The sequence below is a fragment of the Microcaecilia unicolor genome, chromosome 1 (assembly GCF_901765095.1).
Source record: "Microcaecilia unicolor chromosome 1, aMicUni1.1, whole genome shotgun sequence".
NCBI classification, from domain to species: Eukaryota; Metazoa; Chordata; class Amphibia; order Gymnophiona; family Siphonopidae; genus Microcaecilia; species Microcaecilia unicolor.
This window is the reverse complement of record NC_044031.1, coordinates 748,112,571-748,127,326: the sequence shown is the minus strand read 5'-3', so window position 1 is coordinate 748,127,326 and position 14,756 is coordinate 748,112,571. Positions and strand designations below refer to the sequence as shown.

At 44.9% G+C, this 14,756-nt stretch overlaps 1 protein-coding gene across 1 annotated transcript in view; it reads left to right on the top strand.

The window, feature by feature from the left end:
* Nucleotides 1-1,083: 1,083 nt before the first annotated feature.
* The window catches only part of LOC115460679 (membrane protein FAM174B-like), a 53,196-nt gene continuing 39,523 nt past the window's right edge, over nt 1,084-14,756 (top strand). Inside the window, exon 1 of the mRNA XM_030190445.1 lies at nt 1,084-1,371. Coding sequence (XP_030046305.1) covers nt 1,091-1,371 — 281 coding nt within the window. The 5' untranslated portion in view covers nt 1,084-1,090. The remainder of the gene's footprint in view (nt 1,372-14,756) is intronic.

Sequence of the window (14,756 nt, the reverse complement as noted above, 5' to 3'; positions counted from 1 at the left end):
ATATTCTAACAGGATGGGTGTGGATAGGTGAGGGGTGGGGTGATCAACAGAGACATACAGCTTTATGGTTTATAATGGGCTAGGAACCCCAGGTTCTTGTTAAGTCCTTTTAACACCCAACAGAAAGGACTTAACAAGGATCTGGGGTTCCTAGCGCTTTATAAACCATAAAGCTGTATTTCTCTCCACCCCTCACCTATCCACACCCATCCTGTTAGAATATCAATGATATGCTTTGATGTCCCCATGCATACCTCCTACCCACCCCCATCCTCCCACCCTGTCAGACTGTCATAGTAATGCTTGAATGTTTTCACTTATATACACTGTCAGCTAGCACATTTGCTTATTTCCGATCTGACGAAGAAGGGCAACCTTGGAAAGCTAATCAAGAAATGTATTAAGTTATGTCCAATAAAAAAGGTATCATGTTATTTTCTTTTCCATGTTTTATTTGGTTTGATTTCTATTGATAACCTTATTTTGAGAATAAAGCAAGGTAGCAGCCTGCAGCATAGCAGAGAACTGCAAGGTAACAGACAAAGAAGATTGAGTTAATCAAAAGTTTGAAACTTAACAGGTGAACAGTAGCTCCAGTCCTTGGAACTAAGAAACTTTCCCATACTGAAATTTCACTGATCGTTCCCTCCCCTCCCCCAGATCATAAATATTCCGGAATAATGTCGCTGTGCTTTTCTCTTAATTTTTGTGACATGCATGCACAATCTTTGTACATTTCTAGGAGGGTAGAGCAGGAGGCACCTGGCTCGGGGGGCGGGGAGGAAGAGATCTCGATCTCATTTTGTAAAAGAAAGGAACAGCTGCTGTTCCCTTTCCAGATTACACCACTCCCCTGTGAATCCCTGATCAAATGATTCATCACTACGTGGAGCAAAAACCCTTCCGGGTGTGGAGTCCTGTTTCCTGCACACATTCTGCAAAGCTACAGTGCAGGAGACTCAGAGGCGGCGAGAGAGAGGGATCAGAGGGCTACAGAGCCCTGGGCAACCTCTACCTCCCAGCCTTGGCCATTAAGCGATCTTGCTTGCTGGAAGGAATCGTGGCTTGCGTGGAAGCCCGTGGCTGGAAGATGCCCGCTTTGCTGGTGGCACTGCTGGTTACGCTGCTGGCACACTCCGCAGCGGCGATCGGGGAGCAGCAGAGCAGCGAACCCGAGCTGGGCCTGGCTGCCCCTGGGGCTTTGAACTCCAGCACGGATGCGACGGGCAAGAACGCCACCACTGCCACCAAAGACACTCTGATGACCTACTTCGGCTCCCTGCTGGACCTCTTCACCCTCAAAGTCACCGTGATCGTTGTGTGTGCCTTCAGCTCCTTGCTCGTGGTTTGCCTGGTGATCCGGATCTGCAGGTACCTCTGTCCTCGTGTCAGCTGCCACAGGTGGAGGCTACAGATCAGCCCCGCCCCCACTACCCCATGCTCTCTGTGGCTCTCTATGGGATTTATTTATTTATTTGAGATCATTTATATCCCGCCTTTTGCCACAGATGTGCGGCCCCAAAGCGGCTTACAATGAACTAAGAAAATAAATTCAGTATAATGTAGGTATTTAGATTGCATGTGAGGATTTTTATCTGCTAATGGAGCTTTACCTCTGGTGTCCATTAAGGACTACTGCATAATGTTAATAAACTGTCATGTTGACCTCCAGTGCTTCACATAAGTAATTTTATCATGGGAATGTGCTTTTGAGAGATCCACTGTTGACTTAAGTTTTTTCTGTCAACTCTAAACCTTGAATGAAGTGTTTTTTTTCCGATTGTAGCCTTTTAAAACCAACTTTTCTTTTTTGTTTTTAAGGTTATTGTAATTGAGACAAAGCATTGAGAGATTTTTGCTCATTATTATTTTTTAGGTATTTATATGACTACTATTTGTTCCTTACCCCTATTAGGTTTGTGTTAAATAATGATCTCTTATGGGCACTTGAACACTTTGTGATTGGTTATGACTTATTATTATTAGCTTGCCACTGTTACTTTTCCACCGACTTCTCTGTTTCCCTTTTCTATGTTTGTTTTATGAGAGTGAGAATGTAAGAAGGGGACACCTGTGTGTGGCTCGATTGAAGGTGGGAACAGTACGATGCAGACTGAAGCATTTACCCTTTAGGGCCAGGTGCACTAAACTTAACCAGCCAGCAACGTGGTTTTTAAACCAGTTCTAGCCAGTCTAGCGAGGGTTCTCCCAGCCACACGGTAGCAGCTAACGAAAAGGGAATGCAAATGATATACAGGTTATTATAATGAGCTAATTAGTATTATAATGCGCATGCAAGGCAGATGCACAGCCGTTTTACTACTACCACTACTTATCATTTCTATAGCGCTACTAGACGTACGCAGCGCTGTACACTTGAACATGAAGAGACAGTCCCTGCTCCACAGAGCTTACAATCTAATTAGGACAGACAAACAGGACAGGTTTTCCGACCCCATGCACTGTAGAAAACCTAACGGGAGGTCTGCACCTCTCGTTGGGGCTGCGTGGGATGCATGCAGAGGAGGACGCCCATCGCAAAAATTGGAAGAACAAAAAACGTCCAGCTGCTCGTCAGGGACATCCTTTCAAGTGCCTAACACTTGGACGTCCTTCACTCAAAAAAAAAAAAAAAAAGGACGTCCCTGACGAGCACTTGGACGTTTTTTTTCTTCAGATTTTGTGATGGGTGTCCTTCTCTTAGACGTGTTTTTCTTACGAAATGACCACCGCCGGAGAGAATTGGGGATCGGGATGTGCAAGGACGCCCAAATCAAAACTATTTGGACGTCCCTTTCGATTATGCCCCCTCCAGGTGTCTCTCAGCCAATCACAGCGTGTTTAGCTGACACCAGTGGGAACAGATTGATGGGAACATTGGACACTAAAGGGTTAAGAAAGGGGACGAGAGGGGGTAGGAAGCTTTTGCAAAGCACTGTTGCACCCCTCCCCATTGCTCATCTGTGACAGGCACTCAACTGCGTTGTAGTTCCAGTGTTGCGTGCATTAGTAGAGGAGTGGCCTAGTGGTTAGGGTGGTGGACTTTGGTCCTGAGGAACTGAGTTCGATTCTCACTTCAGGCACAGGCAGCTCCTTGTGACTCTGGGCAAGTCACTTAACCCTCCATTGCCCCATGTAAGCCGCATTGAGCCTGCCATGAGTGGGAAAGCGCAGGGTACAAATGTAACAAAAATAAAATAGATACTATTGGAGATTCTACATGGAATGTTGCTACTATTGGAGATTCTACATGGAATGTTGCTATTCCACTAGCAACATTCCATGTAGAAGGCTGCGCAGGCTTCTGTTTCTGTGAGTCTGACATCCTGCACGTACGTGCAGGACGTCAGACTCACAGAAGCAGAAGCCTGCGCGGCCACATTGGTGATGGCCGACCTCTACATGGAATGGAATGTTGCTAGTGGAATAGCAACATTCCATGTAGAATCTCAAATAGTAGCAACAGTGGAGGAATGGCCTAGTGGTTAGGGTGGTGGACTTTGGTCCTGGGGAACTGAGGAACTGAGTTGGATTCCCACTTCAGGCACAGGCAGCTCCTTGTGACTCTGGGCAAGTCACTTAACCCTCCTATTTTGTGCCCGTTTAGAATAATGGCATATACAGGTATACAAGGTGATATTGTGGTAGAATGAGGTACATGTATGGCAGGTACAATTGGGGGGAACTTAGGGAGGGAAAGGGGGAAGAAGAGTCAGGTAATGTCCATTACGGTCTTTAGTTACATTGTGTCGCCTCCATTGGTTTTTTTTTTTTTTTTTGTGTGTGTGTTGGGCAATTTACCTCGCCCAGTTCTACCTATTTGCTGTTTCAATCAGCTGTTGCCACCTGCACTGATTCCAGCTACTCATGTGGGTACTTTGAGCATGTGCAGAAATCTCAGGTTACTCCCTCACACTTCTGATCTGGTGCATCACAAGATCAGCAGTGAGAGGAAGGTACCAGTATAGGTAGTTGATATCAGAACAGGTAGCAATGGCTGAACCAGCTTCCATGACTCCTCATATAGTAGATGACAGCAGAAAAAGACCTGCACGGTCCATCTAGTCTGCCCAACAAGATAAACTCATATGTGCTACTTTTTGTGTATACCCTACTTTGATTTGTACCTGTGCTCTTCAGGGCACAGACCGTATAAGTCTGCCCAGCACTATCCCCGCCCCCCAACCACCAGCCCCTCCTCCCAACCACCGGCTCTGGCACAGACCGTATAAGTCTGCCCAGCACTATCCCCGCCCCCCGCCCCCCAACCACCAGCCCCACCTCCCATCCACCGGCTCTGGCACAGACCGTATAAGTCTGCCCAGCACTATCCCCGCCTCCCAACCACCAGCCCCGCCTCCCACCACCGGCCCTGGCACAGACCGTATAAGTCTGCCCAGCACTATCCCCGCCTCCCAACCACCTCTATCCCAACCCAACTATCCTCCTCCTCCTCTTCCTCCTGTCTCAGCTCTTTCTCTGCCACTGTGGACCTGCTAAAACTCAATCATGGGTCAGGTGTGGCCTGCATGCTGCAGTTTTGGGACCTCTGTGCTAGATGAATCAGGGATGTTGTAAATCGGGAACTTCTGAACAATTGCAGAAAAGAAGAAAACGCGCTGAATCAGACCCTCCGTATCGTAAACAGTGCCGTTTATATAACAGACTTTTTGGACTCGGCATTGGAATGCAAAAAATATTTGTTTACATTTTTGTTTTATAATAGTTACAGCAACTGCTTGGTAGTTCCAGTCAATAGATACATTGTTACAGAGAATCGTACATTTTCTTCTATGGCTCTTCTGTGCCTCTTGGTAGAAGACTAAATTTAAGGGAGCTGCGAAGCTCCGTTTTGTATAGGGGCTCTGCATATGGGGAAATAGGTCAGTCAGGTTGCGAGGTTCACGTTTGCTCAGTGCTTTGTAAAACACGAAGCATTGTGAAGCGTATGTCGTGTAAGGATGCCAGTAGATACTTCACATGAAGGTTTACTGGCATGGAGCAATTTTGCAAAAAGTATACATATTTTTATTTTTTTTTTATTTCAATTTCTGTTTATTGTGAGTCATATAGTCAATTACAGCAAAGTAAATATAGAAATAAAGCATTATACAAAATTTGAACTTGTTGTAACAACCAGTGCAACGTATGTTGGATATACTTTAAACTCTCACATATCTACCGACTCTGCTAAATGCAAGGAATTTTGCTCACATTTTCTCCCTCCCTACCTCCCCCCTCCCTCCTTCCCTTAATAGTGAGATACATGTTAGCAAACATATACACTAAATTTCTCACAGGGTTTCACATGTTCATAAGGTGTCCTTTCCCTGCTGGCGTGAGCGTTTGCCATAAGGGTGTCCAAACACGAAAGAAGGCAGATTCTGAAAACTTTGAATCAGACCTAGCCACTCTCCACTCAAACTTCATATAGTCAATCATTTTACTGCGCCATTGTTGGATTGTAGGGCTTTTGGAGGAGATCCATTCTTTCAATATGACTGCTTTAGCTGTTGTAGTTGCTCTGCGTACAAATCCTTTGTACCCTGCTGGTATGGGGATGGTCAGTAATGGTTTTCCAAACAATAGAAGGGGAGTGCGTTTCCATGATGTGTGCCACAATGTCGAGGTATACTTTAATAAATTAGACCAGAAGGCTGTTATCTTGGGACAGGACCAAAACATATGGCCCAGAGTAGCGCCCTGGGCTAGACACTTAGGGCACGCACCATCCGGGGACACTCCTGCATGGAAAAAAAAGTATGCATATAAAAAAGTGCAGCTTCACATATATGCTGGCCCAATTTTCAAAACCTGTGGGTACAATTCTGTAGCATAAACAATGCTCCTATTATGTGTACGTTTAGAATAATGACATATACAGGTATGCATTTATGTGTCAACGTATGCACACACATACCAAAATTCCAGTTAAGTACTAATTCTGTAAATACTTTCTTTAACTCGCAGAGCATGTATTTTACATCTGGGCATCCCTCTGAGGAAAGGCTAAAGCGGCTAGGGCTCTTCAGCTTGGAGAAAAGACAGCTGAGGGGAGATACGATAGAGGTCTATAAAATAATGAGTGGAGTGGAACGGGTAGATGTGAATCGTTTGTTTACTCTTTCCAGAAATATTAGGACTAGGGGGCACGCAATGAAGCTACAAAGTAGTAAATTTAAAATGAATTGGAGAAAAAGCTTCTTCACTCGACATGTAATTAAATTCTAGAATTCGTTGCTAGAGAATAGAGAATGAGCAGTTAGCTTAGCAGGGTTTAAAAAGGGTTGGATGGCTTCCTAAAGGAAAAGTCCACAGACCATTATTAAAATGGACTTGGGGAAAATCCACTGCTTATTTCTAGGATAAGCAGCATAAAATGTATTGTACTTTTTTGGGATCTTGCCAGGTACTTGTGACCTGGATTGGCCACTGTTGGAAACAGGATGCTAGGCTTGATGGACCTTCAGTCTGTCTCAGTATGGCAATACTTATGTGGATGGAGCTCACAAGTGCATAATTTACATGTGTATGTTGCCGTATATGTGAAAATGATTTTCTGAAATTACGTCCAAAAAGTTAATTATTTATTTTCCTATATGTATCTGTGGACTTTTTAGTTGGATATCTTGCATTAGGGGTTCAGAGTCCTGAGATCTGGAAGGTTTTCCAGTTCTGAAGAATGGTTTCTGGCTTATTTATTTATTTTTTTTTTAGTGTGAGGTTTAATTCTCCTCTTTTGGCCTATTTTTGTGTTCACAGTAGGGTCAGGATAGCAGGATGTTAATATGTAAAAAAAGTATATACCACCGTCAATGAGCAAATCCATTCAAAGTGTCTTATAATAATTCCTTGCATGCCAAGAGGAGACCGTGCTCCGTTCATGTATCAGACCTTCCATTGTTGATCTAGGCTGAAAAGTGAATCATTAATGGTCACATGGTTATGCCCAGAGGCTGTCCTATGATACAAACTTTCCAGGGTCTTTGATGCTGTGTGGGCCACTCAGGCAAGACTCAAACTGGAAAAGTGCATTCCTACCAACATTTTTCAGCAGACATAATGTTGGAGGGACAGGTTGCTGGTGGGGGATTTCCAAGAACATACCCCCTTATTCTGTAAGAGGTTGCTTAAATTTAAGTACCATATGTGCACCTAAATTTATAGAATACTGCTCTTGACACGGGTAAGTGTACATTTAACACCTGTTATGTTCTACCCAGGGTTGCCAGGTGGAAAATTTTTTTCCCACCCAAACCAGCCTAAATCCAGCCCAAAACCTGCCCAAACTCAAACCCCGCCCCTGACACCCCCACCCCCGCATCATCACCCCGCCCCCGTCATCAGCCCCACCCAAAATGTCACTAACCCCGCCCCCCGCGGCCGGAAAAAACGCCCAAAAAACAGCCTAAAAGACCAAAAAGCAGCCCAAAAAACCGCAACCCGCCGCGGGCAAAAATTTCCCGCGGCAGGTCGCGGAAAACCGCCCAATTGGGCAGTAAAACCGCCCACCTGGCAACATTGGTTCTACCCTTGCTGATATCACTTCCTGTTTCCTCACTGGCAGGATGCAGCAAAAGGAAGTCTGTGCAGCCAATACAGGCAGCAGATAAGAGAAACATGTTGATAGATAAAGGCCAAATGACCCATCCAGTTTGTTCATTCACGGCATCCACGATCTCTTCCTCTCCCTAAGTGATCCCATGTGATTGTCCCACACTTTCTTGAATTCAGACACTTTGTTTGTACCACCTTTGTTGGGAGGTTGTTTACACGTATCCACAACCCTTTCTGTAAAAAAATATTTCCATAGATTACTCCTGAGCCTACAACCTTTTAACTTTTTCATCCTGTGTCCTCTCATTCTATTGTTTTCCTTCATTTGCAATAGACTCACCTCCTGTACATTAATGCCACAGAGATATTTAAATAGTCTCTTTCATATTCCCTTTTTCCCGCCTTTCTTCCAGAGTATTTATATATTGCTTAGAGGTAAGCAGTTTACAGTTTAATTTTACAGGTACTGGGACTGTCCCTAGTGGACTCACAATCTATGTAGTACATTATACAGTGATACCTCGGTTTTTCGTTGATAATCCATCCGAAAACAATCAGCGAAAACCGAGGCAATTATTTCCATATGGATTTGTTTGGCTAGATGCGCGGGGTGGTGCTCACACAATGAGAAACAACGCCACACTGAGCAGGAGAACGCGTGGGTCGCCCTTTGTTTTCACAAAATTAGCAGCGAGGTCACGTGGGCACGCCAACGAAATCTGAGCCGATGAAATCCGAGACAAATTTTTCGTGGAAAAAAATCAACAAAAACCGAAACCGACGATAACCAAAGTCAACGAAAACCGAGGTATTACTGTACTACTATTATACCTGGGGCAACAGAGGGTTAAATGACTTGCGCAGGGTCACACAGAGCTGCAGAGGGAATTGAACCTTGTTCCCCAGGTCTGCAACCCTTTACGCTAACCATTAGGCCACTGCTCACTCCTCATTTCTTCCAGTATATACATATTTAGGTCTATAAGTCTGTCCCCATTCGCTTTATGACCACTGACCACTTTTGTAGCTGTCCTCTGTACTGACTCCATCTTGTTTATATCTTTTATAGCTGTGGTCTTCAGAACTGCACACAGAATGCTAAGTGAGGCCTCACCAGAAGCTTATACAAGGGCACTATCACCTCTTTTTTCCTGCTAGTCGTTCCTCTCCTTGAGCATCCTTCTGGCGCTGACCATCGCCTTTTCTACCTGTTCCGCCACCTTAAGATTATCAGATATAATCACTCTCAAATCCTGTGCTTCTTTCGTGCACAGAAGTACTTCTCCTAAACGGTACTGCTCCCTTGGATTTTTGCAGCCCAAGTGCATGACCCTACATTTTTTTATTATTGAATCTTAGTTGCCCATTCTGGACCATTTTTCAAGCTTTGCTAGATCTCTCATGTTATCCACACTTTCTGATGTGTCTTGTGATAGAATCACATCCAGGATAGTTGGGTTAAGGCCGCTTCAGTCTGAAATACAAGTCCCAGAAGGCATTGCAGGCAAGGAGCCAGGGGGTGAGTTGAAGAACCCGGACTGGACTCCTAGCTGCAATAGGGGAAGACATGGGTGTAAGCTGGCAGGATGTGTAGCTTGGCTGCCACTAGGGGGAAGCGAGATAGGAAACCCTGGGTGCAAGAGCTCTGGGGGAAGCTAATGGAAGGAGAATGATTGGTTGTGAGAGCAGAAGCCAGGGATTGATTAGGCAGGTGGGAAGGAGTCCCAGGAGGGAGAAGCAGAAGGAGAGAAGCAGTTGAGGCTGAAAACCCTTGGGTAAGAGAGGTCCCTAAAGTACTGAAGCAGGCTGAAATCCCTTGGGTGTGAGGAAGTCCCAAAAGTATTTGCAGGCTGAAAATCCTTGGGTACGGGGGGTCCCTAAAGTATTGAATTTACCAGTGAATCTGATGCAGGGTGAAAATCCTTGGGTATGAGGAGTCCCTAAAGTATTGAACTCTCCTGAAGGTAAAGAAAGTAGAAGGTAGAAACTGCTGCTTTGTGATTTAACTGTGAGGATGAACTGAATGAACTGCTTCTATTTGGAATTGAACTACTGTTTATTGTGCACTGGATAAAGAGCCCAGACTGGAGCTGACTGTGAGCCTGTATTGAATCCTGGTGTGTGCTGATAGCCTACTGCTTAAAGGGGACTATTTGCCACACACTTTCAGGTGGCTTATATGTGCTTAAGATGGAAGGTGAATGCTGCTGTTGGAACTGTGTATCAGGTCTACTAGAAACCTGCATGGAAGAAAGTCCTTAAGATTGAAGTTGCTGGTGGGCATTTATTTCTTGACTGTACCGGGAGCCTGTGGCTGGAGGAGATTGTTCTATCCTTGGTTGCACCTAGAGGTACCTGGTTACAGTCTACCCTATTACAGAGATTGGTATCATCTGCAAAGAGGCAAACCTTACCAGACAGACCTTCGCAATATCATTTGCAAAGATGTTACAAAGAGCCGGCCCAAGGACCGATCCCTGGGGCACACCACTGGTAACATCCTTTTCCTCGGAGTGAACCATTTATCTCTACTCACTGTCTCCTTCCACTTAACCAGTTTCTAACCCAGTCAGTCACTTTAGAGCCTGTGTGGAAGTGCGTTACAGGCTTTGCTAAAATCTAAGTCCTTCACATCTAGCGCTTCCTCGAAATCCAAACTGTTTGGCTGTCCACTTTGGTTATTAATTAGGTTTGTCTGACAAGACCTGCCTCTAGTGAAACCATGTTGCTTTGGGTCCTGTAGTCCATTTGATTCTAGATACAATCCTCTGCTTTAGAAGTGTTTCCATTAATTTGCTCGCCACAAAGGTCGGACTAACAGGCCCGTAATTCTCAACCTCCTGCTTTTGTGGAGAGTAACCACATCCACCCTTCTGCAGGCCTCTGGGACCACACCAGACTAAAGCATTGAAAAGGTTGAACAGTAAAGCTGCCAGAACTTCCTTAAGTTCCTTGAGTACCTTCGGATGCATCCTCTCAGGCCACATCACTTTGGCTACTTTTAGGTTAGCTAGCTCCTCAGTCTTCTGAGAACCGGTCTGGGTCTGTCAGACATCCGTTCCCATTAGTGTTTTCCACGGTCCTACTTCTGGTCCTTCATCTGTGAACACGTAAGTTCCTCTCCTTCAACCTTGAGCTTCTCAATTCTGTTTTGGCAATTTCTTCCATCACTTACATATCTAAAAAAAAAAAAAAATGTCTTGTTTCCCCCAATTTTATCCTGTTGGTTCTTTTCTTCCATTTGCATCTTCTGGTGAGGGCTCTGAGGTAGTGAGTGTATGTGTGTGTGTTTGTGGGGGGGGGGGGGGGGGGGGGTGTTTCAGAGAGAGAGGAGTTGCTGGACTTCGGTTATTGGTGTTGCCTTTTCCTGGGAACTGGTTCCACTATCTGTGCCCTTTCCATGAAGAAATACTTTATAATATTATTCTGATTCTCTTATGACCTCTCATCATTGAACTTCCTTTGTAGTGAAAAGTGCTTCTTTCTTTTCTTTTGTTCCTTAGTAACATCTCGCTATTCACTTGCTTCTGTGATAACACCCCTTCCTTTTTCTTCTACTGGATACATAATTTAGGTCTTTCTTGGAGCATCACACAGATTCTCTCGCTAATTGTGAGGACCATAATCCAGAATGTCTATCAGGCTTATTTTCGAAAGTGATCGGCGGGCATCTTCCGACATAAATCGGGAGATGGCCGGCGACCTCGCAAAAGAGGCGAAATCGGTATAATCAAAAGCTGCTTTTTTGACACCATCGCCGCTTTCCCGTCACCAACCCCCGGCGGCGAAGCGAAGGCGGGACATGGGCGGGCATGGGTGTGGCTACCCGATGGCCGGCTTTTGTGGATAATGGGAAAAAAAGCGGCGTTAATCAGTATTTTGCCGCTTTTACTTGGTCCTTTTATTTTCACGACCAAGCCTCAAAAAGGTGCCCCAACTGACCAGATGACCACTGGAGGGAATGAGGGATGAACTCCTTGTACTCCCCCAGTGGTCACCAACCCCCTCCCACACTAAAACAATAAAACTAAAAACCTTTTTTGCCAACCTCAAATGTCATACCCAGCTCCCTGACAGCAGTATGCAGGTCCCTAGAACAGTTTATGTTGGTTGCAGGCGGACCCAGACCCATCCCCCCCTACCTGTTACACTTGTGGTGGTAAGTGTTGAGCCCTCCAAACCCCCCCAGAACTCACTCTACCCACATGTAGGTGCCCCCCTTCACCCATAAGGACTATGGTAGTGGTGTACAGTTGTGGGGAGTGGGTTTTGGGGGGTATTTGGGGGGCTCAGCACCCAAGGTAAGGGAGCTATGCACCTGGGAGGTATTTGTATATTTAAAAAAAAATTTTAGAAGTGCCCCCTAGGGTGCCCGGTTGGTGTCCTGGCATGTGAGGGGGACCAGTGCACTACAAATGCTGGCTCCTCCCACGACCAAATGCCTTGGATGTCGCCGGCATTTTTTTCCATTATCGCTGAAAAACAAAACCCGCCATCTCAAACCCGGCTAACTCTGGCATTTGGCCGGGCTAAACCGTATTATCGAAAAAAAAAAGCGGGCCGGCCATCTTTTTCAATAATATGGTTCCGGCCATCTGTAGCGCCGCCGCCAAAATAGATCACCAGCGACGTTCAATTATGCCCCATCTATGTCTTATTTCTGAGGTTTTTGTCTTTGATGGAGGTGAACCTGTCAGTTTCCTTCCTCACCTTCGAACCACCAAGGCCGAGATCTGGAAACCTGAGCCTTCCTTTACAACTATGAGGGGAGTTTTTCCTACTATTTGTATCCCCCACCCCAACTCACTTAGGCCCATCCTTGTAGTGCCAGTTCTGGGCTGTGGGGCCAACACATCTGGGCTCCTTTCAGAAAACCCCACAATCCTGGGCCCTCAGTCCAGCCACTTGGTGTCACTTTTGCACAGTGCCTGTGAGCCCTGTCTCGGAAGCATTCTGACATGTCCTGGCCGGCTGTTAATATTTTATATGGCACCAGATTTTTGTAATCCTAAAATCAGTCCATTAAAAAAAATTCGGATTTGATTCTTTTTAACTCGTACTGAAATCTATTTTTGAACTCCAGCTATAACTTGCCACTTAATGCCGGGCAGTGCCTGGAATAGGCCTTCCTGCCTTACATAACAGCTGTCCAAAAATGGACCCATCTTTTTCTGCAAACAAGGCTTTTAAATAGGCCATTGGAGAAACAGGACGATAAAAAAATATATAAACATAGCTAGGAGGAGTGGCCTAGTGGTTAGGGTGGTGGACTTTGGTCCTGGGGAACTGAGGAACTGAGTTAGATTCCCGGCATAGGCAGCTCCTTGTGACTCTGGGCAAGTCACTTAACCCTCCATTGCCCCATGTAAGCCGCATTGAGCCTGCCATGAGTGGGAAAGCGTGGGGTACAAATGTAACAAAAAAAAAAAATATATATATATATATTTAACGTGAAAGAGGAAAGGTAGCAAAATACATTTTGCTGCGAATGGAAAAGCTGGCTATGGTTTATTATGCTTTGATATATTGTTTTTTGATAATCATGTCAGAATGGTTTACAATAATAAAAACAATTTAAAAAAGATGAAATTATTTAACAGAAGAAAAAGCCAGGATTATAGGTCTGATCGGTAGGGATGCTGCTGTCTTCCTTTGCAGGGAACTTTTAAGAAGCAATTTGGTTAAAATAAAATTGGGTTAATATTCAGCTGATGGCAATCAGTGTTTTTTTTAAATGCTGACCATTGCTGGTTACATGAGCCCTGGATATACAGTGCCAGGCCCGAGCTGATACCAGACTGAGTTTCTGGGGCTAGTTTGTCCCACTGCTGGCTGTCGGAGCTTATTATTTATTTATTTATTTATTGCATTCGTATCTCACATTTTCCCACCTCTTTGCAGGCTCAATGTGGCTTACAGTGTGTCGTTGTTAGTAGATAGTAGTAGAATGAGAGCTAACAGTTAGTGTTACATATAGAGTAGGTTATGCGGGGCCCAGCCAATATTCAGCCGAGGCTGGGGACCCTGACTATCGGCTGGCACCCATGTAGTTTCTGAAATCCTTCTGTTACTTCTCCAAGCCCCCTCCCATCCCCTCATTCCAATTCTCCCCTCCAGCCCATGACTTAAGAAACCCTTGTTAAAAAAAAAAAAAAAGCCCCCAAATGCATCACCAAATGAAAAATACAAAAGAATAGGGAAGGGCCAATATGATTCCAACAGAAGGGCAAACGTTTATTTAAAATATAAAAGGACTCTATGTAATCCTGCATTTCAGCACTGATTGCAATCCTGCTTCAGGAGTCAAACAATTCAATCCAGTGGACAAACTGACAGCGACTTTTGTGTCTTAGCTGCCATAATCTTAGCATATGGTTTCGATATTGGAAGTTATTGGGTACATTGGCAATCATTCTCTGGATTATTGACCTTTTTTTTTTTTAATTTTAAATCTTGGGGTTTGTCCACTGAATTGAATTGTTTGACCCTTGAAGTTGGCGCCTTCAGCCCCGAAACACAGGACTACATTGAGTTCATTTTATATTTTAAATAAACGTTACCTTTTAAAAACCCTTCCCACTTTTCCTCCTCCCAGTCTTAGTAGCCCCCCCCCCCCCCCCAGACCTAGCTCAGATCCCTGGTGGTGCAGTGGGGGCTGCCTCAACCTCTTGTACTACCATGGTAGGAGTCTGGGAGCCCTCTCCTACAGGGTTTCCTCCCACTGAATATCGGCCCCTATAATTTACTTTAATATAATTCTCACACTGTTGTGATGCAGTGTCGGGAAAAGCAGCTTATTAATTCAGAACTCTGTAAAACCCGGTCTACAAAGACATCTCGGGTGCATAAGGAGAGGGATGACCAGCAGGAAAAAAAGAGGTGATAGTGCCCTTGTACAAGTCTCTGGTGAGGCCCCATTTAGAATATTGTGTGCAGTTCTGGAGACCGCACTTAACGGAAAGATATAAACAGGATGGAGTCGGTCCAGAGGGCAGCTACAAAACTGGTCAGCTGTCTTGGTCATTAAACATATAGGGACATGAACCTCAAACATGTATATGCTGGAAGAGAGGAGGGAGAGAGGGGATCTGATAGAGACGTTTAAATACCTCGGTGGCATTGATGTACAAGAGGTGAGTTTTTTTCAAATGAGGGAGCATAAGATGAAGTTAAGAGGAAATAGGCTTAGGATGAATCTG